General features: G+C 35.7%; 1 protein-coding gene across 1 annotated transcript in view; it reads left to right on the top strand.

Moving 5' to 3' along the window:
* Nucleotides 1–26541, top strand: part of LOC149788528 (uncharacterized) — a 100863-nt gene that overhangs the window by 13511 nt on the left and 60811 nt on the right. The window contains exon 2 of the mRNA XM_089974543.1: nt 934–978. Within this exon, the coding sequence (XP_089830669.1) occupies nt 934–978 (45 nt within the window). The remainder of the gene's footprint in view (nt 1–933; nt 979–26541) is intronic.

Raw genomic sequence — 26541 nt, 5'->3', positions numbered from 1 at the left:
ATCATGTCTAATATTGAGATTTTAAACCAATGTTATCAGATGAGGTTTTGGGATCATGTCTAATATTAAGGCAATTCATATATCATCCTTTATGAACTAAACAAAGTATGGTGGTTGTGGACAAAACTTGGTTAAAATCAATATATTCACTTTGAATTGTATCATTTGTGGAACTGATACATGTAGTATCATGTGAAGTAGAATTACTCTCTTACAAATTTATTATCATGTTGGATACATTACCTATATGTTAGACTGCACTGGGCAGAACTGTCAAGGTAGATTGACAGGGTATACCAGTAAGAAGATTGAAAAGTCTGGGAAACTCAGTCTTGTGTTATCTCCTTAACTTTGATAGCGATTGAGCTTTATGAGTCTAACAGCACATGTATGTTACATGTATGTCTTTATTTTAGTTAAACTTTAGAAAATCAAATTAAAATGCACCTGATATTATGCTAAATTCAAATACACCTGGTATCGTGTTAAATTCAAATATACCTGATATTATGCTAAATTCAAATATACCTGGTATTATGTTAAATTCAAATATACCTGGTATTATGTTAAATTCAAATATACCTGGTATTATGTTAAATTCAAATATACCAGGTATTATGTTATTTTTAGAGAATGAAATTAAAATGTACTTGATATTATGTGTTTTTATCAGGCTGAAAAATGATTCCATTCATTCACATGTGCAACTTAAAAAATAATTCCCCTAAAATGCCAATTTTATCTTTATATTTTGTATACACTCTTTAAATAAATTGAAATTCACATCCAGTTTATTTTCTCAACTTACTGGTGGTGTGCCAGACAAGGTACTGTTATGTCTAGCTATTTTTTGCCAAGACAATATGCATAATTTTGTATAAGATAGGTTTAATATATGTCACATTAAGTATAATTTCTGTTTTCTCTTTTAAGTATGAAGAGCGGAAGATAGGAAAACTTCTACCTCAAGATTACAATGTAAGTATGTGGAAGATAGGAAAACTTCTACCTCAAGATTACAATATAAGTATGTGGAAGATAGGAAACCTTCTACCTCAAGATTACAATGTAAGTATGTGGAAGATAGGAAACCTTCTACCTCAAGATTACAATATAAGTATGTGGAAGATAGGAAACCTTCTACCTCAAGATTACAATGTAAGTATGTGGAAGATTGGAAAACTTCTACCTTAAGATTACAGTGTAAGTATGTGGAAGATTTGAAAACTTGTACCTCAAGATTAAATGTAAGTATGTGGAAGATTGGAAAACTTCTACCTCAAGATTACAATGTAAGTATGTGGAAGATAGGAAAACTTCTACCTCAAGATTACAATGTAAGTATGTGGAAGATTGGAAAACTTCTACCTCAAGATTACAATGTAAGTATGTGGAAGATAGGAAAACTTCTACCTCAAGATTACAATGTAAGTATGTGGAAGATAGGAAAACTTCTACCTCAAGATTACAATGTAAGTATGTGGAAGATTGGAAAACTTCTACCTCAAGATTACAATGTAAGTATGTGGAAGATTGGAAAACTTCTACCTCAAGATTACAATGTAAGTATGTGGAAGATAGGAAAACTTCTACCTCAAGATTACAATGTAAGTACATGTATGTGGAAGATTGGAAAACTTCTACCTCAAGATTACAATGTAAGTACATGTATGTGGAATATAGGAAAACTTCTACCTCAAGATTACAAGTATGTGGATCTTTATTTCTAACAGTTACTAACTAATTTTCTTCAGGACTGTTTGTGACTTGTACCCCTAGATCTCACATCAGTAAATAAAAAACACAATATTGTGAATAATTGCTGTAAATGATCCAGTTCTTGTAACAATTATTTTAATATGATGTTAATATGTACTATTGTATCCAGTACCGTTTGAAGTGATAAGATTTGTAATGTATATTCCTTCAAATTGTGCAGAAAGAGAAAAAAATCTGTGACTAAGTTTGAATATGGCCATCATTGCTTTATACCACTGAACAAGGTTTGACCAAAATTGGTGGAAAGCATCAGAGATAAACAACCAGCATTGACCATCATTTGTCAGATTAGTGAATTGATTGACAAGGTCTAGAGCAGAGGTGGGAAAACTATGGCCCGCCAAGGGTTTTCATGCAGCCTAGGAACAAGTCATCATTCGCACTGACTCTGTTTATGTTACTCTGTTTATCAAATAAATGTGCTTTTTTTGAAGTTTAAGTTTAAGTTTTCAAATATTAACAACATATTAACAACTGAAAATTAATTATATGTTATTTAGAAAAACCTTTTGTTTTTGCTCAGTGAAGTCTGGACATTACACAATTGTCCAGTCTCAGCTTGATCCTACACAGTCCGACAAATGAGAGTATGCAATGACAAAATGATAGATGATGGATAATAAATGTTAACTGATTTCTGATTTTGTTTGATAAAGAATTTTACTGACCGAAACATTGTATAGTTTTGTACTCCCACCAAACAATAATATAAAGGTCATATTGTTTAGGCTATTTCATACACTGTGGTGAGGTATCCATGTTCCAAGAACACATTTCTAATACAATTCTTTTTATGTGATAGTTTGTGTTTAAGTAATTGTCTGTATTTTTTTAATTAATACAATCAGGTTCAAAGGACACACAAGCACCAAGTATGGGTCCTGCAACTTTATGTAAAATAAAGCTAAAATCTTCACAAAAACCAAAACCAGTGTTGTTTACAGTGGTAAGCCCAGCTACATAACTGTATGCTCTCATACTCTGCTTTTTGTTTTAGTAAGAGTTAGAAATATGGGATTTTAATTAATTTAACATTTATGCATTAGCCAAGGGTATGAACTGGTCCAGGCTCAGTTAGCCATGGGAAGATAAACAACAGAACTGAACCTGTTGACAGTCTCTGGTATCAAATATCCAGAATGCTGGGATTAATGTTCTGGCCAACTGTTATTATTAACAGCTAGAATCTGATACAGGCACTGAGAGCCAATTCATGCAGATAACAGTGATTGTGTGTGATTATGTGGTTGTGTGTGTTTATATAATTGTGTTTATGGGATTATGTGTAATTTTGTGATTGTGTATTTATGTCGTCATGTTTATGAGATTGTGTGATTTTGTGATTGTGTATTTATGTCATCATGTTTATGAGATTGTGTGATTTTGTGATTGTGTATTTATGTCATCGTGTTTATGAGATTGTGTGATTTTGTGATTGTGTATTTATGTCGTCGTGTTTATAAGATTGTGTGATTTTGTGATTGTGTATTTATGTCGTCGTGTTTATGAGATTGTGTGATTTTGTGATTCTGTATTTATGTCGTCATGTTTATGAGATTGTGTGATTTTGTGATTGTGTATTTATGTTGTCGTGTTTTTGAGATTGTGTGATTTTGTGATTGTGTATTTATGTCATCGTGTTTATGAGATTGTGTGATTTTGTGATTGTGTATTTATGTCATCGTGTTTATGAGATTGTGTGATTTTGTGATTGTGTATTTATGTCATCGTGTTTATGAGATTGTGTGATTTTGTGATTGTGTATTTATGTCATTGTGTTTATGAGATTGTGTGATTTTGTGATTGTGTATTTATGTCATCGTGTTTATGAGATTGTGTGATTTTGTGATTGTGTATTTATGTCATCGTGTTTATGAGATTGTGTGATTTTGTGATTGTGTATTTATGTTGTCGTGTTTATGAGATTGTGTGATTTTGTAATTGTGTATTTGTGTCGTCGTGTTTATGAGATTGTGTGATTTTGTGATTGTGTATTTATGTCGTGTTTATGAGATTGTGTGATTTTGTGATTGTGTATTTATGTTGTCGTGATTATGAGATTGTGTGATTTTGTGATTGTGATTGTGTCATCGTGTTTATGAGATTGTGTGATTTTGTGATTGTGTATTTATGTCATCGTGTTTATGAGATTGTGTGATTTTGTGATTGTGTATTTGTGTCGTCTTGTTTATGAGATTGTGTGATTTTGTGATTGTGATTGTGTCATTTTGTGTGATTAAGTAATTGTGTGTGACCCACATTTCTCGTCTTGCAATTGTGCTTTTAATCAGCTGATTTCTAAAATAGATAAAGGTTGGACATTAGTTTACGTAGGGCTGTGTTCTGACAGTACTGCTTAAGCCAAATAGTGAAATGGTCAGCTATGTCAAGGAGGACATGTTATTCATGTATATTATCCTCATATTAATAACTCAACAAGTATATTCTTTGTATTTACACAGCATTGCATTTAACAGTGAACCAATACACTTCTATCTTCTACATCTAAACTTATCTTAACACGTTCTACTTTACTGCCCCTGTGACCCATTTCAGACCCTGCCAGCCATTTGCTTCATAATTCAGTTGGGCCTGGGGCACCATGACCATCATTAGCTTGCTCCATAGTTACCTTGGGTATGGGATGCCGTGACACATTCCCCCCCACCGTGTCTTTTATGTTGACTGCTTTTTTTTCCCCTTCTCCAAATGTAAACTTTCAACAGTAGGACTTGTTATGACAATGTGCACATCTGTAATACATACAGATAAATAAGTCAAGTAACAGGATGCATAATTGTAAAGTCAGTACGAAATAATAAATCAGTTACCTGTAAGTATTTATAAGTTATAGAATGTTAATTAAATCAGTGAAGTGCAAACCATATACACATTCACAGTCACACTATTTGCAACCCAAAGGTGTGTGAACTGTACCATGGTAGACCCTTGCCAAAAATTGTAAACACCATTCACCAAAGGTCAATAAATGGCGTATCACCAATCTCAAGAGATTTAGTAATTTGATTAGTTATTCCTGGGCCATTTGAATGACATTTTTAATTTTTACATGCCTCACAGTGGTTGCAAACATTGTAAGTTTTTACCAATTAGTAGAGTAAGACACTATCAAAAATAATACACCAGCAATATTAAATAAGTACTAGAGCAGGTAATTGTAGAAAAAATAAAAGATAAATATATATTCATATGAAATCATCATCACCACCCATTAGCTTCATGATTACCTTGGGTCTGGGGCATGGTGATAACTAGCATGGTATGTAAGCCAGGTGAGTTATACCATACCCACAGGGGCCTAACACTTTTAGTGAAGCAGGTATATCTACACAGGTATATCTACACAGGTGATCAGATTAAATGAATATAATTCTTATAGTTATATAACATGATTCACAGAGCATTCTTTATTAGGACCTGATGGTCAAACATGTTAATTCCTTCATGATGTATTTCTTGCCATAGAAGTTGAGTATACACATCTGTGTAACTCACCCAAGTCAGTTCATTTGACCCCTTAACCTCCTTCATTAATATATTCATTTCTTATATTTTTTAAAAGACTTGATGAAATTGTAATAGATAACAATGATGAGGACCATCTTTTTGACATATATTTCACAAAATGTTAGCTCCTAATTCGTTATGATGTTTAATTTACCATTTAAATAAGGGTGTTTTACATCTCAGCACTTTGATGGGATCCATTATTAGGTTGAAATGAAAACTGTTTTCATCATATTTAGGACTTATTTTGAATATCTGTATTGTACACTTCAATAATGTTTTATTGGTATTTTTTATTAAAGGTGTTTTTACCAAAAAAATTCTCATATATTAAGTTTAGTGATTTTAATTTCATGTCAAAATTGTGTGAATACCAATAACATCCTTGTAAGTGAGACAGGCAGATAATATCATAAAATTCCTGCCTGTTTGGCTAAAATGTTGGTGGATGGGTGTAAAGTGGTCTTCTCACCCATGACTGATGAGATTGATCAGTTCATAGGTATGGCAGACATACGTGGTGGCAGTTGAATCAGTTGAGAATACCAATTATTTGCCTGATTTCCTGTTTGTGTTGAGTTAAATAATTTTCTTCATATATGTCTAATATTGTTGACAATGTCAGCATGGTAATAAATGTTCACCCTTTGCCTGGTGACCAGTTTAATGAGGATTGGCAGGAAATGGAGTGCTTAATAACTATAAACAGGAAGTTATGGATTTATCTGTAGGACATACTCCATTGAGTTTTATATACAAGTATGCTCTCCTCTTCTGGAATATGGGCTTTCATGAACAAAATCATGGACAAGTTGAACAATACAGTATTCCCATTCACATACTGCAGCGTGCAGTTCACATAAAAACTCTTGGCACAAATGTTTTTTTATGTGCACACACATGCATATATATATATATATATATATATATATATATATATATATATATATATACATACATACATACATACATACATATGCATGCACACACACACACACACATACATACATACATACATGGGGGCCCCGAGTGGCCGAGTGGTCTAAAGCGCTCACCGTTACGGATCACTGCCATCTCACCTCTGTCTGCGTCGGTTCGAGTCTCGGATTCGGCTAATGTGGTTATGTGAGAAAGCTTGCCAGTAGCTTCTCGTGGGTCGGTGGTTCTTTCCGGGGGTTTTCCGGGTTCTTCCTCCACCATTAATACTGGCCGCCATGTATAGCCTATCTTGTGCTGAAAAATGGCGTTAAACCATACAACAACAACAACATACATACATACATACATACATACATACATACATACATACATACATACATACATACATACATGTGTACACATAACATAGATGTCCTAAGTACTACTTTTGTAAAATCCACTCATATGCTACTTAGAAAGCTCAGTCTGTTGATCTTGTATGCAAAAATAAGTCATAATAATCATTGAACTGCTTGTACATCTTGGTGACCACAACATTTCTGTTACATGTATTGTATAAAGAACAATTCACTGGTCAGTGTGTGTGGGACCCCGAGTGGTCTAAAGCGCTCTCCGTTATGGATCACTGCCATCTCATCTCTGTCTGCGTGCGTTCGAGTCTCAGATTCGGCAATATGGATATGTTAGAAAGCTTGCCAGTAGCTTCTCGAGGGTCGGTGATTACACACACACACACATCTCCCAGCTGATACGGAAAGCCCTTTTTTAAACGTGCCTCCACCTGTTCTGCACCTAATAATATAGCCTTGCTCCAAGAGTTCAAATGATAACTGGTAAGTATGAAATTAAATGCAGGGTGTAAAAAAAAGAGTAATATATTTCCGTTGACTGTAGTTCTTAGTTTGAAATTAATGATGACAAAAAAAATGTTATATTGATTTGCCAATGGGCACATCTGAAAAGATTAAGTACTCTATTTTTTATTCCACCACACGTAGACTGGTTCCTTCGCTACAAAATAATTAGTGGTATCATACTGAAATGGTGTAATGCATGTGATCCATACAGATCAATGAAGTGATTAGACTTGTGTTTGCCTAGGCTTGTTACCACACTGAAGGGCTATTATTTCTGGCCCAAGTTTGATCATACATGGAATGTAGGCTTAATGTGTCATCTTGATCACGATAACTTCACAAATGAGTAAGACCCATGTACATTTATTAGGTAGTCTTTAATTTTTTGTTGTTGAGCTTGTTATATTTCTAATCTAGCTTTTGATTCAACTTGGAATGTGGACTTATATCATCAAGTTTACAAAATCAATGATGAACAAAATCCATGCATATTATGAGGTATCGAATTAATGACGATCTTTTCAGTACTAAAATTAATTTGAAAATTTGGATCGGCCGCAAATACCCACAGTTCTTTAAATTCAGTAAGTATTTTACTCATAACTCTCGTATGAAATATCTACGTGAGGGCCCATGCTTTGCAAGCGATAGAATTATATTAGCACTGGTAGTCAGTGACTGAAATGATATTTACTGTATCAAACTCCAGATTAGTTCTTTTCAGTCAACTCTTCCACTTCAATTTCATTTTCGGTACAAAGCGTAAATATGTTTGCCATACGCATGATGTTGTTTGAAGGTCTGATAGACACCAGGTGTAACCTTGATGACACACTGTTTGCTAAATTGGACTGTTCTAGGAACCAGAAAAGGACGGTGAGCAGTCTGCTTGCTTACATATAGAGCTTCTGTTTGGTCTGAAAGGCCAATAAGTTGACACCGTTGATGACACCCTGACAACAGTTACAGTTAAGGATTTATACCACACTGGAGATCAAATAAATTGGCTAGCATTGGAACATTTGTTCGACATAGCTGATTGGCACATGCCACCCTCAGCTGATGAGTCTGTTGTTTGGTTCATAAAAATGCAAGGGCTTTTAAACATGTTAAGTTGTCGTTGTTGTAAGGTTTACCACTATTTTCAGCACAAGAGGGGCTATACATGGCGGCCAGTATAAATGGTGGAGGAAGACCCACGAGAAGCTACTGGCAAGCTTTCTCACATACCCACATTAGCCGAACCCGAGACTCAAACCCACGCAGACAGAGGTGAGATGGCAATGATCCGTAACGGTGAGCGCTTGAGACCACTCGGCCCCCTCCTAGAGTCGGTATGTGGTACTGAATGGATAATGCATATAATAATATGTACAATGGGAAAACCCTCTTGCTTGTCTGTTTCCCAACAGTTACTGCCAATATGCGCTCCAACACTGACAGGAAACGATCAAGGTTTATGCAAGCAATGCTGAACCATCATCAAATATGCCACCATTACTATAAATAGAAGAATTAAAAAAAAACTTTGAATAACTTGTTCTCAAAACTCTAAACAAACTTAAAGACATTAAACACATAATCGAAGAGTGGCGTCACTCATATAGAACAGTTCACATAGATGAAGTTTACTGTGCCGTTGACATATCGGATTCATTTATCTGACTCGTACAGACATTCTGACTTGTGCATACCCTGCCATAGTCACTGCCAGACATTCTTCTGAGTTTGTCGACTTAAGCCTTGTGAGACAGAAGTATTTATGTGTGTGATTTAGATTTTTAACGTAGCTTTTAACAATTGTTCAGTCATATCGCTACGATGTCTGCCGTGTGACAGTTTATAGTGATGTCTAGCTATTTGTCTGCGGCATGATGCTCCACCCAGTCACATTATCCTGAAACCAGGCCTACCAGTCCTAACACTAACCTCGTAATGCTGAGCACCAAGCGAGGCAGGTGTTAGTACCATTTTTGTAAGGCTTTGGTATGACTCGGCGGGGTTCGAACCCGCGACCTCCTCCATCCAAAGCAAACGCTCTAACCACTAGGCCACCGGAACGGTCAGAAGTATTTCTGTGTGAGCTGCATAATAAACTGTTTGATGATGTACCGCCAGAAAAAGATCTTGGACATTTCTTGAAGAAATGCTGTTTATTTTTTAAAAAATTTGACCACACATTTTTGCCAGATTTTACGTGTTACTTTTTATCTTTTATTTAGAATACCTTGTTCTTCGTGAAATTTGTATAGAATTGTTCATTTTACAATTTCTGAATTTTTTTTTAAACTCCCCGTACAGCCGTTGTGCTAAGGTACTATTAAATGATGATGGATACACGAGGTACTAATAAGTGCTAATGGATACGTGAGGTATTATTAAGTGATGACGGATGCCTGAGGTACTATTAAGTGCTAATGTATACATGAGGTACTATTAAGTGCTAGTGGATGCATGAGGTACTATTAAGTGCTAATTGATACACGAGGTGCTATTAAGTGATGATGGATACATGAGGTACTATTAAGTGCTAATGGATGCATGATATACTGTTAAGTGCTAACGGATACGTGAGGTATTATTAAGTGCTAATGGATAAATGAGGTACTATTAAGTGTTAATGGATACATGAGATACTATTAAGTGATGATGGATACGTGAGGTACTATTAAGTGATGATGAATACACGAGGTACTATTAAGTGTTAATGAATACATGAGGTACTATTAAGTGCTAATGGATACATGAGGTACTATTAAATGCTAATGGATACGTGATGGGATATATGATGTACTATTAAGTGCTAATGGATGCATAAGGCACTATTAAGTGCTAATGGATGCACGAGGTACTATGAAGTGTTGATGGATGCACGAGGTACTGTGAAGTGCTAATGGATGCATGAGGTACTATGAAGTGCTAATGGATACTTGAGGTATTATTAAATACTGATGGATACATAAGGTACTATTAAGTGCTAATGGATGCATGAGCTATGAAGTGTTGATGGATACGTGATGTATTATTATGTGCTAATGGATGCATGAGGTATTATGTGCTAATGGATGCACGAGGTACTATTAAGTGCTAATGGATGCATGAGGTACTAGTAAGTGCTAATGGATGCACGAGGTACTATGAAATGCTGATGTATACATGAGGTACTATGAAATGCTAATGGATGCATTTAGGTACTATTAGGTGCTAATGGATGGACGAGGTACAATGAAGTGCTTATGGATACATGAGGTACTATTAAGTGCTAATGGATGCATGAGGTATTATGAAGTGCTAATGGATGCATAGGGTACTGTGAAGTGCTAATGGATATATGTAAGTAACTGCTGATTTACCTTTAAATGTAATTGCTGTTTTTAAATAAATAACATCTTTGAACTTCTTTTCTAACTCCACTCAGCAGAATTTGACCAAGTCTGAAGAAAGCATGCTGACAGAAGAGCTGTCACTTTTTGCACAAATGTCATCAAGTACAAATATGTACCATTTCTAAAACTATAATAAAAAAAACCTTTTATATGACTCCTTCTCAAAAAACCACCTTTCAGAATTTGACCAACTTTGTTTTCAGAGCATGTGCCATTAAGTACAGATAAAGATAAAAAGCGCCAGAAAAAGTGATTTTTTTAAAAATCTTAACATGTGCAGTCAAGAACACTGGGTGATTTTTTCTTCTCCTGACAAAGTGTCCTGTATATGCTTGTTTTCTTACTGCTCCTTCATTTGTTGGGATTTTGAGGTCCAAAATTGTCTTATTTCTAATGGCCAGGAATGTACATTTTCCCAAGTTTGAGTTTTAAAATTTCCAGTATTTTTGTTATTTGTTTAAATTATTCTAATGAATGCAATTCGGGATCCATGAGTCAGAGTAACTATGAAATGACTAATGAATGCAACAAGGGATCCATGAGTCAAAGTAACTATGAAATGACTAATGAATGCAACAAGGGATCCATGAGTCAAAGTAACTATGAAATGACTAATGAATGCAACACGGGATCCATGAGTCAAAGTAACTATGAAATGACTAATGAATGCAACAAGGGATCCATGAGTCAAAGTAACTATGAAATGACTAATGAATGCAACAAGGGATCCATGAGTCAAAGTAACTATGAAATGATTCTAATGAATGCAACAAGGGATCCATGAGTCAAAGTAACTATGAAATGACTAATGAATGCAACAAGGGATCCATGAGTCACAGTAACTATGAAATGACTAATGAATGCAACAAGGGATCCATGAGTCAAAGTAACTATGAAATGACTAATGAATGCAACAAGGGATCCATGAGTCAAAGTAACTATGAAATGATTCTAATGAATGCAACAAGGGATCCATGAGTCAAAGGCAAATCAGTACTTTGTTGTTCAAGTTCCTTATCTTTGTAAATTTGCATGAATTAATACACGTTGATTTTGTTATGGGCAGCATGTCGTGGACAGTTATATTTATGCAATCTATGTGCATAAATATGTCATGAGTTAGAATTAAGTTTTGTGAGCTAATTTACACACACACGCACACACAGAGTCCCTAACTCGCCGTGGGTTCAATTTCTTCACGTTTCATAACTTTTTTTTACAACTGTTTCTAATCTCCCATTCATGCAAAAAATCTTATAAAAAGTTGTTCTATCCCAGCTTGTATCTGATCTGAATTCAAAGTCTTTTTATCAATGTACTGTCTGCATATCGCCCTTGCCATAGTACTGAAAATAATCGTTTTAAAGTAGTTAATGACGTTCTCTCTGCTTTGGATAGCGGAAAGATTAGAGTCCTCGCCCTCCTTGACTTATCTGCAGCATTTGACACAATAGACCATGATATATTATTTCACCGTCTCCAGCATGTATTTGGCATTCAAGATACAGCCTTACTGTGGGTCAAATCTTACTTGGTCAACAGGACACAGATTGTGTCCGTAAATGAAATACACTCAAACCCAGTTGATCTATTTTCTGGTGTTCCACAGGTGTTTGTTGTTCTCTTCATTGTATATACTCAGCCGCTCTCGAGTGTCATCGGTTATCATCCAGTGTCTCACCAATTGTACGCTGATGACACCCAAATATACAAATCTAGCCACCCAAATGAAGTTGATGCTACCATCCAAGGTGTAGAGAGGTGCATTTCTGATGTGAAATCATGGATGACACGTAACAAGCTGCAGATGAATGATGATAAAACTGAAGCCATTCTGATAACAAAACAAAGGCTTTCTCATGCACATCATTTACCTCAAATAATAAATATCAGTAACATTAACATTAAATTCACAAAGTCAGTACGAAACATAGATGTTACTATCGACAGTACTCTCTCATTTCATCAACATGTCATGAACATGTGCAAGGTTGCATATCTTGAGCTGAGACGGATCAGCTCCATTCGCAATTATCTCTCAGTTGATGCCAATAAAATACTTGTTTATTCCTTAGTACTTTCAAAATTGGACTATTGTAACTCAATTATGTCTGGTTCATCTCAATATATACTTCAAAAAGTTCAAAACACAGCTGCTCGGATTATACTTCGAATACCACGATCAGAGCATACCCCCCCCCCCCCCCCCCGCTCTGTACGCTACACTGGTTATCCATTCGATCCAGAATCAAACACAAAATTTGTTCTCTGTGCTACGTTTCAATGACGGGCTCCAGTCCAACTTACCTATTAGACCTCACCCATGTGTACACACCAGCAAGATACTTACGTTTCTCTTCTAACAATCGTATACTCATTATTCCCAATAAGATGTATTATCTTCATCTTATAAAAAGCAGCAAGCATTGAACGTGAATCAGATTAAGATTCAGATGAAATTTGCTACAACGTTAATTAATTAGTACGAGTCATTATTTTGGCAGTTGAATGAAAATAACACAGGTTTGCATCTCATTGTTCATTGCAAAGATTTTTTTCTCTCAATACAATCCACAAGCATATTTAGTTTGTCACATTTTTACTGTCAGATGACCACCATTGTGATTATCGAGCTTTACACTTAACAGGCTCTCCGTATTTTTCTGGTCCAGATTTCCCTCGACTCACTTTGTATTTTGTGAAAATGGAGAATGTCTTCTCTGCTCCAACATTAGAATGTTGTAATGATACACAAGTCTCAACGTGCAGATTAGTTCTGACTTCAGTTTTCATGGTGTTGCATTTTGTAAGGTTGCCGACTGCTCTGTTCCACCATGCCAAGTTCACACCGACCTCTGTTCCACCATGCCAAGTTCACACCGACGTGAGAGTTCCTGTCTTACATTTATTATACAATCCTAAGCCTCATCCTCAGGGACTTCTTTCTCTCTTGTTGGCTTATTTCCTGGTGATAGTTTTGCCCCCACAACATGCTAAACAACTCAGGACCTTTGCTATTTGCCTGTACAAACTTAAACTATGATATCTACATAATACTGAGCTTGTAATATTTTTTAGCCGGCGGCTTCTTAGAACATTGGGAGAAGGCGTACGTTTCGATATTTTGACTTGAATTAACCCCAAAACATAAGACCTTCCCTTACATGTTGATTTTAAAGCATCGTGTACATGACAGTAACAGTTGAAGATTTAAACTTTTGAAGTTTGCAGTAGTGTGTCGATAGAGTACGTAAAAATACTTTCTTTTCCAATCTCAAGGTTGGCCGGTTTATAACTAAAGACTAAAAGGCATCGTTTACATCAACAGTCTCAAACACGCGGCACGCCAAGCCGTATCCCGTGGCTCGCAAAATGGTTGGCGTCACAAGTTGTCATGAGAGATAACAAAGGTTATGTGGCCCTTGGACCATCGAAAATCCACTCATGCGGCCCTCATGGTGGTTTGAGACCCCTGGTATACACCTTTCATCCTTTCTTTCTTATAGCACCCAAGAACACATTTAGCATTCGGTCTTAAGCTCGCCCGATTACAACAGGAAGGTAATCAGTCTAAAATTTGTTGTGTACGGTCGTTAGCTGTTCCTTAACAATTATAATCGGATTACTCAGCCATGCATCAGTGCAACGCTTTTAGTACAAGTGGTCCCCGTCTACTGGTTCTAGCATGGTTTCTTATGTGTACCGAGTAAAATAAACCGAACTTTTGAAGTTCGCAGTAGTGTGTTGATAGAATACGTAAAATACTTTCTTTTCCGATCTAAAGAATAGTAGATTTTACGTATAAAACGGCATGTGCGCTATACTGTCTTTAAAACGGTATATTTGTCTCACCACCGGTACACTCACATTTATGTAGATGGAAAGGGATTAGGCAACAGTCCGTTCAAGTACTCCTATCTGGTCATTCTGCCTCACCTGTCCTCCTGCATTATACTGACTGACCAAGCTCTTTAAGTTAATTTAACCACCTCATTCTTTAAAATCAGGATAATACCGTTTTTATTTGTGTTCACCTGACTTCAGATTGTCATCTGTGACGATTTGAAAACAGTTGGACACAAATAAAAACGGCAATATGGATTAATTAATTGATGTATTTCTTACACATTGAGGAATATGTAAGCAGCGTATATGAAAACTTACATATAAACATAATTATATAAACATACTCCCAATGCACATACAAGCGCACGATTGCTGCTGGGTTTTCCCTTTTAGCCATGCGGAGAATTGACTGGCAGCCCACTGTGACGGTACATTAGTACCATTCGCATGGACTTACTAACTTTATCCTCGTGTCGGTTCTCACGCTGTAATGATGTCAGGTTTACCTGTACCTTAGGTACTTTGCTCGATTAATATGTTATTATCCATTTTTTTTTTGAACAAGAAAAAGGGCGGGGAACAACTTTTGGGTCTAGTGCTTTGCTTTTTAGCATACAATGAAGTTTATGTTCACACACACGGTAATCGTATCTATATGACTACCGTTTGTGCCTACTGTAACGGCCAGTCGGTATTGAGATACATATGAAGAGTGCTTACATTTTCTTTCTGTAATTCAGACATTGTTTACATCTATCGTAGATCGCATATTTACCTTCATCATGTCTTGATCCAGAAAGCTTGTAGGTTAGTGTAAAAAGAAATACTCCCCTTACGATTCATTATTTCTAAATTACATTAGAATGGTGAGTCAACATACATTTTTTTTTAAGAATATCGTTTGTCTTCTTTTGTAGCTTATTTTTGTTAAAGCAAAAGTATTTATATTTGTTTAAGAGTTTATAGTTAAAAGGCACTTTAACAACAACCCTTGCTATTAGCCCCGCTTAAGTTTGGTAATCTAAATAAAATCATAAGACAAGAATGAAGTAAAAAGGGTAAAATCTTCAAGTTCAGAATTAAATACTTGATATAAAACTACAGTCGTTTAAAATGGCCAGGGCCCTAACGAAAACATCACCAGCAGACGCTACTCCCAGTGCAAAATAGTTGATGCCATTACTTTTTCTGACATGGTGGGGATAACAACAGTAAACGTGGCCAAGTAATATAATTCTAGTGTAATTTATAAGCTGTAATTGGATATTGAGTCAGTTTAGGACGTAAGACATGTACATTGGCTTCCTATCAATTTCTCACCAACAAACAGCATAAACATGTATAAATAAGAATATATCAACCCACTGCGTGCCGGAATGGATCATTTCGCTCACTGATCATTAGGCAAGTCAGTGATACCTGCGGGCTTTTCGAGATCCCCAAGCTCCGAAATTGACAAGTATTGTAGTTTCTGACAGTCGGTGACAGTTATACATGGGTATTGATATACATTGCCACGTAAGAGATTTGCTTTTTTTATATTAAAAAACCCCAACAAAACAATTAAATGTATTGAATACCAATACTAGTGAATGATGACTGGGGTGGGGGGTGGGGGTGAGGCGGTTAAATAATTTTACAAATATTTAAAAGAATTATACAGCGCATCGAGAAATCTGTATCTTGTTTTCGTTTTAGATTTCTCAGATATACCTTCATATGGTTATGTTAGGTAAAATTTGAGTGTGCAGATTCCGTATTCTAATTAGTAATACTGTTTAAATTTGCTTAATTGTATTTTGTGATCTCAGGTATGGTTAGAGAAACATTCCAAGTGCATTTCATTGTTTTATTAATTTACCATTATGTAAGCTTGAAGATTTTTTTCTTTTTTGTCTTTTCTTTTATGTTTTGATGTTTAATACACTTTACTGATAAATAGATTTAAAATTTAAGTATATAATTATATTGTGGATATATTGATATTTCGATAAAATCTCCTTGGTTGGACTGCAAATATCCAATATTTAAAACACAAATCTCCTTCATTGGATGGCATATCTTCCAAACTGGAACACAAATCTCCATCAATGGACTGCAAAACTCCCATACTGAAATGAGAAATCTCCTTCATCGGGTTGAAATCTGCCATATTGGAAACAAATATCCTTCATTGGACTGGAAACACAAATCTCCTTCATTGGGATACAGCTCTCCCATATTGGAAACACATATCTCTTATATTTACTGCGAATCTTCCTTATTGGAATCGTAAATCTCTTTTACTTGACTGTAAACATTTCCTTTTGGAAACACAAGTCTCCATCATTGGACTGCAAATCTCCCATATTGAAAACAAATCTCCTACACTGGAAGCACATCAATGACCACACAAAAACAGCAAAATTTTACAAAATATGACGTATGTCTTTTTTATAATAATAAAAAACTGAAAATGATTTCCACGGGGGGGAAAAAAAAACATTGGTATTCCTTTGGACAATAACTCCTTTGATCAGATAAACTGATTTTCATTACAGGGACAGAAAATATAGTCATATCTTTGGCTAGAAAAAAAGTACTTTGTTGGAAAAGAATGCAGTGCCACTTTTTACAAGAGATATATTCAGCTTAATGGGGCTGTTGTAATTTTTTGTTGATATTAGGTGTTAAGTTTCAAAGACTAAATACTAGATGGTAACACTGGACATATTCATAAGGCAGTGAATGCTGTGAAAATCCTACCTGTCAAGATCAACTTTACCTATATAAAGTCAGAAGGATGTATACAGTTTTTTGCCAAGTCATCTTCAGTTTACTTTTCAGTGTAAAGAATCCAGCAATGCCACAAACCTGTTCAGTGTTGGATTATTGACAACCAAGGGTTGAATTTCAAAACCAAAGAAACAACTGTATGAAAGTACTTAGTTTTCAATACCTTGGGATCATATTAGAAATACATGTTTTTCATAATAAATATATCAAATGGATGAAATGTAAATCTTAATTAATAGCATGCTATGTCTGTACATGTACACTGTATGTACATGTTGATATGTTGTACACTGTACATGTTGAATTGTTTTGTACACTCTATATGTTAATGTGTTGTATGCTCTATATACATGTTGATATGTGTTACACATTCAATATATACATGTTGATATGTTATACACTCTGTATATACATGTTGATATGTGTTATACACTCTATATGTACATGCTGATGTTATACACTATATGTACATGTTGATATGTGTTATACTGAATGTACATGTTGACGTGTTGTTCACTCTGTATGTACATGTAGATATGTGTTTTAAACTCAGTATATGCATGTTGATATGTCTTATACACTCAGTATATACATGTTGATGTGTGTTATACACTAAGTATATACATGTTGATATACATTGTTCACTCTGTATGTACATGGTGATATGTGTTGTTCACTCTGTACATGTGGATGTGTTGTTCACTCTGTATGTATGACCGCTCTGGTGGCCTAGTGGTTAAAGTGTTCACCCCGGATGTGGGAGGTCGTGGGTTCAAACCCCGGCTGAGTCATACCAAAGACTTACAAAAATGTTATTAACAGCTGCCTCGCTAGGCACTTATAATTAAGAGGTTAGTGTTAGGACTGGTTGGCCTGGTGTCAGGATAATATGACTGGGTGGAACATCATGCTACACGTCTGCGGCATGATGCCTCAGTGCTAGACATCACTTCAAACTGCCACACTGCTGACATCGTAGCAATATAACTGGAAAATTGTTAAAGCTATGTTAAAAATCTAAATCGCACACACACACTCACACACACACTGTATATACATGTTGATATGTGTTGTTCACTCGGTATGTGCATGTTGATCTGTGTTATGCACTGTATGTGCATGTTGATCTGTGTTATGCACTATATGTACATGTTGATGTGTGTTATACTGAATGTACATGTTCATATGTGTTATACACTGTATGTACATGTTGATGTGTTGTTCACTCTGTATGTGCATGGTGATATGTGTTGTACATGAGTTTAACTTAAAGAAGTGTACTTAGATGGTAGTAGTAGTTTTGTGTGTAAGTGTATATGCCATTGCACATGGGTAATCAATCATTTGTGTGTGTGTTTGTGTGTGTCAGATGGGTAGTAAATGATTACATATATCTCAGAGGACATTAAAGTAAATTGGTTATTATGTACCTGCTTCAGCTACCCTCCTGAAATAAGGTGTTGATGATGATGATGATGATGATGATGATTATTATTATTATCAGACATGTGTCTATATAGAGTACCCAAGCCATCAAGGACAAATTTGCGGGGTCCCCTTTAATAGACAATTTTCACTGTATTCATTTTTCTGAAAGGCCTTGATTACATTTAAGATCAAGAAGAACTTGGCTCTCCAGTGTTGTTTCCTTTATATACAATTTTTAGATGAATGGAACTTAAATTTTAAAAAGGGGCCCCCGAGTGGTCTAAAGTGCTCTCCGTTACAGATCATTGCCATCTCACCTCTGTCTGCGTGGGTTCAAGTCTCAGATTCGGCCAATGTGGGCATGTGAGAAAGCCTGCCAGTAGCTTCTCGTGGGTTGGTGGTTCTTTCCGGAGGTTTTCCCGGGTTCTTCCTCCACCATTAATACTGGCCGCCATGTATAGCCTATCGTGTACTGAAAAATGGCGTTAAACCCTATAACAACAACAACAACTTAATTTTAAATTACAGACTTGTTGTTTTCATACATCACAGTTTGTACATTTAGGCTAAAAAGACGAGTATCATGCCTATACATCATTTAATGTGTTTTTCTTTGACACTTTCCCAAGCACAAGTGAATATCATGCCTTGAGATTGGTTAGCTTTACCAAGCACAAGTGAGTATCATACCTTAAGATGAGTTAGCTTTACCAAGCACATGTGATATTTCTGGTTTTCTAATTTTAATGTACACAAGTTGCTGCCATATATTCTTACTGATACATGGTGTTTAACTACAAACTGCCCAGATCCAGATCTGCAGTTCATAATGTGCCAGCAGATCTAGGTATATGTAGCTTTGTTGGCACATATTAATAGAACCAAAAACATAGACCTAGATCTGCCTGCACACCATGTGATAGCATATCATGGTCTGTGTGGTTTGCATTTGGACTCAACTTATACACGAGTGTATACAATGTCATTGAGTTCTGTCATTTTGTCCTGATATGCTGACAGTAGAAACTTGTCATTTTGTCCTGATATGTTGACAGTAGAAACCTGTGTTTATATGGACATGGATCACAATTATTTTGGATCACAATTATTTTCCCTACATGGTCTCTACATTTATGTCTTAATAATGAACTTTCCACTGTGTCCAAATCCTAATAAACTCTAAACAAAACACGCTGTAATGGCTTTCAGATTTCACTTTGGAATCAGTATCAGTGCTGCATTACTTACTGTGCACTGTCACCAAAATGTACACAAATAACTACACCATAATGCTCCAATTGTAAAGAATAATCAATTATTTTGAAATCAATACCAAGAATGCCTTAATCTAACTCGTGTATCACCACCAAAATGAGAGAAGAAAAAATGCTCCACATTCATGGGTACTGAACCGAAGTAATAATTGTGTTGAGTTCAGATGGTAAATTTGTTGATAGTAGAAACCTCAGTTCCTATTGTATGATAGGCAATTTTAGATACTTTCCTACTTATGTCAAATGAATCTAAATGAATCTAATGATCCTGATTACAAGGATTGTTCTGGAATTGGATTTTAGCACTGGATTTATTCGATCCGAAGAGCTTATTGAGAAGTCAATACAAGCTTGCAGTAGCATGCCTGAATTTATTGTTCTTGTGCCCTTAATTATAAATGGATGGAGAATTCAATTCCATAGTGGTGTTCTCATTTGCAGATAGCCGAAGTCTTTAAAACCTACTTGTACAATATTGTTACATTATAGATAGCAACTTTTACAACACTATGCATCGTTTTAGTTACACTGTTGCAATGATGTGCCTTATATTTTTGGGTCCTTAACTTGGAAAGTCTGCCATAGGAATAGTCACGGCAAGGAGGTATTTCTTAAAACAGGTGTTCTATTTCATGAAACAGTATGCATTATTTTTCTTGTCTAAGAGATGTTTCTTTGATCCAGAGACTTGTTAAAGTCAGGTTTGTTACTTTGCATGCAACTGAACTACTCTGAGTTAGGTAATTTTCATTTTTTTGTTTGTTTTGTTGTTTTCTCATAATGATACATTGTACATTAATTTTGAAAACATGACTAGTTATTTTACTTACATATTCTTAATGCAGTAATTGAAATTAATTTCTTACAAAGATGTAAGTAAAATTGAATTTTTTAACTGTAGAAAAAAAGAATCTTAAGTTTTAGCTCTACTGGTCATACACCAAAAGAGCTTATGTGATGGCTTGGAGGATTGCCATGAAATTTAACACATTTATTTCAGGGTCTGTTTGTCATGAATGAAAATAGTGCAGCTGGGACATTCATTATGGCCCCCAGACTGGTCATCTTTGAAATCTTGTCATTGCTACTTATCCTGAATGGATGGTCATATTAACATTAGTTTTCACCAAAAGACTTCTAATGATGTCTGTTTGGTCCTAAATGGTACTGGATCTGATATTTCATTATGGTCATAATTGCAGCCATCTTGAAAATTTAGTTAATACTAAACCTACAGGAGTTAAAGACACATTATCATATTGTTTTTTTCACTGAAGACTTCTAATCATGTCTGTGCCACCTGGACATACAATATGACGTTTCAAAATGGTCACCACAGTGACCATCTTGAAAATCTTTATAGTGATACCGGAATGGATGATCATATCAGCATGCAGCTTTTACTGAATGACTCGTTATAATGTCTGGTTGGTACTCAATGAATGTTCTGGTGATCTGACAGCCAATATAGCTGACACAGCAGCAAACTCCAAAATCTTATCATTGCTACTCCTTCTGAATGGAAATTTATAGAAGCATAGGGTTTTAACTGGAAGACTTCTTTTGGTGAATGGTTGGTCATGAATAAAAATTGTGACGATCTGATATCTTGAAAATCGTATCACTGCTCTTCCAAGATGGAAGGTCATATCATCATTGGGTTTTGAACAGATAATGTCTTTGGATGTCTAGTTTGTCCTAAGTGAAAATGATGCTAATCTGACAATCCAGTATGGCCATCATGACAGCCATCTAGAAAATCTTGCTAAATTAAAAGTCATTTTGGCATAGGATTTTCACTACTCTGATGTATTGTTGGTCCTGAGTGAAAATGATGCTAATCTGACAATCCAGTATGGCCATCATGACAGCCATCTAGAAAATCTTGCTAAATTAAAAGTCATTTTGGCATAGGATTTTCACTACTCTGATGTATTGTTGGACCTGAGTGAAAATGGTGCCAATCTTACCTCAAATAAAGTTTCCACAACGAACATAATGAAAATTTTGTCCCAGAATGGTTGGTCATATCAACATGGTTTTACTTTTCAATGTCCTCTAATGGTGTCTAGTTTTGTACTAAATGAAAATGGTTCCAATCTTACAGCCAGTATGCCCACCACGAAGGCGGCTAATGTGAAAACTTTATCACAAATGAGTATCACAGGTGGTTTCAATACTCAGCTGTTAAAAGAAGATGTAGTCTTATATTGAATTCCTGGAAATTCTTTTTGGCCAGTAGAGCATCAGTCCCAACAAGAGACTCTTGTTGAGCATCAGTCACAATATGACTCCAGTAGAGCATCAGTCCCAATGAATTGTTGAGCATCAGTCACAATAACTCTTGTTGAGCATCAGTCACAATGAGAGACTCTTGTTGAAAGATAAAATTTAACTAAACCTGCCATAATGGGATATCAGATTCAAGAACAGTGACAAAACATTTTCACCCTGCACATGCAGGTACTTTGTGAATTTGTTAACCACACATGTACAACATATTTTAAGACCAAGAAATTTTGGTTATGTTGCAATTTTTGGAGAATATCTGATATGGTTTCTTTGCCCAGGAGTTAAAAAGAATCACAGTGAATTACCATTTCTGATTTATCTTCACAAGGAAATAATCTTTTGCTCTGGTTTCTGTACACAGCGAATGAGCATTCCATGATTCAGCAAAACCAAAAGCCTTGCAGGTAACATACTTTAAAGAGGGCTCAACCTAACCAAACCAGCTGTCGTGCGAGTTTAGTTTCAGGTTTTCCACATTTTCTTTAGAATAATTATGTCCCCTGATTGATTGTTTTTCAAACTTTGCTTTGTGCAACATAACTTTATTAAGGAATATTGCATTTTGGCCAGTTATTATACACCTTTATATTGATGGGAACTTCAGTGAGATTTCCAGCCAGCTAATAAACACCTTTATATTGATGAACCTTTGGTGAGTTTGGATTTGCAGCCAGAGTTATTACACACCTTTATATTGATGAAACTTTGGTGAGTTTGGATTTGCAGCATTCCACATCATCATTTATATAGGTTAGGCCCCTTAATGCCTGCCTTCTGCCAAGTTTGGTCTTCCAGCAGATGTTCTTCTGTTTAACGCCAAGCAAGTTATAAAGAATGAGGCACTTACTGCTACTAGCACTGCAAATATTGTAGAGAACGAGGCCGTTTGTAAAGCACTCATGGTTACTAGCTCTAGATATATTTGATAAAGTATCTAAAAAAATGTATTTCATTTCAAAATTGATGTCATATACTATTGCATACTGCCTATTCTTTTATCTGAAATAAGCTATGGCAAGGGTTACAGCTATTTGATACAGTAGTCAGAACTGCTGCAGTTAGAACTGCTGTCATGGTTTTCTTTTTTGTAATCAGTTGTAAATACTTAGCTGTTGTTTTTGTTTTACGTTATAATTTGTGCCATTGTTATCAGTTAGGCAAGGGCATCACTTTGCTTCCCTTACTTAACGGTGGTTGGTCCCTAACCTTTTTGTGAGTTTATGAGAGGCACCAACCATTGTTGCTTACAAACTCTGATATGCCTTTGGATACGCACAACTTTGACCTACCTTGCAAGTTTACAGTCTTAATGTACATTCTCTACTCATATTATGGCCTTTATTATTCATTATAACCTCTTTTGGTGAAAATGTATAATTTTGATTGCTAAATTTAGGAGACTAAAACAAAAGGCACCCAAAAGAGCCTTGGTGCGTGCCAATTGGCACCCATGGGCACTGTGTTGGGGACCACTGCCTTAGAATAAAGAACTGTTTTGTATTTATAACAAAACAAAATGTTTGGTTGAGGAAGATAGCCAACATTGTTTTTGTTTAAAAGAACCATGACAACATCATTATTATAAGTCATGGTAAAGAATCCAATCATAGCATATACTTGTTCACAACTCACAACAGTTGTTATTAAGTCTGGGCAAGGGAAGGGAGGCAGGGATCCGCAGGGGAGGGCAGAAAGTGCCACCGGAAAGCCTGAAACGCCAAGATATATTTGATCAAATCTAGTTTCGTTATTTTAATGGACAGTTAAGAGATATTCCAGTAATGTGTAGGCCACCTGCGTAATTGACCAAATCCAAAAAGTCATACAATTTGTATTACTATCGTGTATAATAGTTAGAATATTGTGTACGTAGAGTACTTGGTTTTTCTAATCAGTACCAATCAGCTGGGTGCTGGTCACCTGTGTATTTTTGGGTCACACAGTGTTTTTTCAAGTCTCAAGTTGTAAATTTTGATGGCGGTATGTAAAGGATCATGTCTGGGCATTGAGGATAAATCTGTTTCCGAAAGATCTTCAATATCCAAAGGAAGATCCTCATATATTCAGGCAATTTGGAAGTCGTTCTTTTCTTTTCATCTTCGGTTGGTTTTCTGCGGTTGTGGCATTGTCCGGAAGAGAGGCTGGTTGCTTCAGTCTCAACTTCCTAGTCGCTCAAGGCCTGATGATTCTCTGACTTTTTGTTCATGAATGTTGTCATTTCGTGGTAATTTGATATGTGAAGGTACTATTTGCTGCTTGGTCTCTATTTACCTAATGGCTTGTAATGTTTCCTCAAGTAGGTTCCCTCTGCTTTTAGAGATGTCTGATTCTAGGGATTTCAGCACAGTTAGGGAATCTGTTATAATAACATATTGGCATTGGTTTGAGTTTTTGTCCATTTGAGTGCCTCATTTACTGCCCAGAAATCTTCTATGTAAATTGAACACCTATCCAGGAAACTTGCACCGAATTTTGATGTGTGTTCCATCAATATTGCTGTTCCTGTTTTGTTTAACTCTTTAGATGTAGATCTATCATTTTATGTATGTTGAATATTGTTTTTTCAATGGTTTTTTGAATTTCTGCTAGTGTTTCTAACGGGTTATGAAGTTTGGATCCAAACTTTAGGGCGATAAGGTTGATTCAGGGGATGTTATTTTTCCATGGAGTGGGATCATTTAATTGAAGTTGTTCTGCTTGTATCCCTATTTGTCCTAGTTCCTTGCATAACATATGGATCATTTTATATCTGGGGGGTTTCAGGACATATGTTTTACTAAATTCGCTCCTGCACTTAATAATTGCCACTTTAGTCAGATTGTTTTCATTATGTATTGAGTTTCTGGTGGCATGCTTTAGTAGTTGTTCTTCCCGTCTTAAGTGTAGGGGTAGGTCCCATGTTGGTATCTGTAGTTCTTCTATCGAAATATTGGGCAGGTTTCCCCTTGCATAGCCTTTGTGCTTTGTATTGGATGCTGTCTTGTTTGTGGAGTAAGGTATTGTTTGCAGGTGCTAATTTTGTACGTTTAAATCAATTTAGGGCTTTCTTGTTTTCCTTAATTGCTATTCGGCATTCCTCTGTCCACCATGGTATGTGAGTCTCTTTGGAATTGACACTTGTCTTAGGTATACTGTTTTGTGATGCTTCATTTATTGCCTGAGTTATAATATGTGTCATTATTTTGTAGGTCTTCCAGTTGTATTTTGTTCAGTATATGTTGGAACAACTCACAATCCGCTTTTTTTCTTCTATTTGCCACCTTTGTATGTTTCTTTGTTGTTCTTTTGCACTTTGTATGTATATTGTGATACATACTGGAAAGTGGTATCTTGCTAACGTGCTTTGTTGAAGCACATCCCATTTGGTGATGAGTACAGTGTTGGTTGTGACAATTGTCAAATGTATTGGTGTTAATTTCCCCTTGTTTGGGTCTAATCTGGTGGGTGTACCTGTATTTAGTATTACTAATTGATTTTCCCTGGTGTAATTTTCAATATTGTATCTACGTGATAACTGCCCCATTGTGTATTGTGTGCATTAAATTCCCCATCTATAATGCTTCATATGCCCTATTGTTAAAAATTTCTATATAACACATATAACATTGTATGGGGTTTGCATGTGTACTTCCTGAATCATATATATTGTAGACGGTCTGGGTTTTTTTGTGCCCAACCTTGATGTTGATTATTTGATATTCTATGGGGCTCCCATTAAAGTCCATGTTTATATTGATTTCAGTTGCTTATATAATTGTGTTATGGGTATAAATGGCAATCCGTCCTCATTTTCCCCCATTACTCCTATGTTTAAGGAATTTTGTATCATAGCCATGTATTTTGGGTATAGTTTTATTTGTTTCATTTGAATGTATTTCCTGAAGGCATAATATACTAAGTTTATTGCTAGCACTATTGATGGCTGCTATTAATTCTCCATGATTCTGGTTTAATCCTCAACAATTTCATTGCTATATGAGGAGTTCACTTACATTACATGTTTTTTTATATTACTAGGTGCTATTGTTTATATGTTTGTGGTAGTGTGGCCAGTTTAATTGGTGTTTGGGAAAAGTTTTCCAAGCAGTTGGATTAGCAATAGGAAAAAGTCCTGTTTCTTAATCTGGTTGTTGTGGGTGATTTGTTAAATGCCTTCCTGTAGTGGCTAAAGTAATTTGATATCAAGTTGTTGTGGGTGATTTGTTAAATGCCTTCAGGTAATGGCTAAAGTAATTTGATATCAGGTTGTTGTGGGTGATTTGTTAAATGCCTTCCTGTAATGAGCTAAAGTAATTTGATACCAGGTTGTTGTGGGTGATTTGTTAAATGCCCTCCTGTAATGGCTAAAGTAATTTGATATCAAGTTGTTGTGGGTGATTTGTTAAATGCCTTCCTGTAATGGCTAAAGTAATTTGATATCAAGTTGTTGTGGGAGAT

The sequence above is a fragment of the Sinohyriopsis cumingii genome, chromosome 11 (genome assembly GCF_028554795.1).
Source record: "Sinohyriopsis cumingii isolate HCF-2022 chromosome 11, ASM2855479v2, whole genome shotgun sequence".
Lineage (NCBI taxonomy): Eukaryota > Metazoa > Mollusca > Bivalvia > Unionida > Unionidae > Sinohyriopsis > Sinohyriopsis cumingii.
Note: the sequence above shows the minus strand (reverse complement) of the source record. Positions and strands in the feature narration are given on the sequence as shown.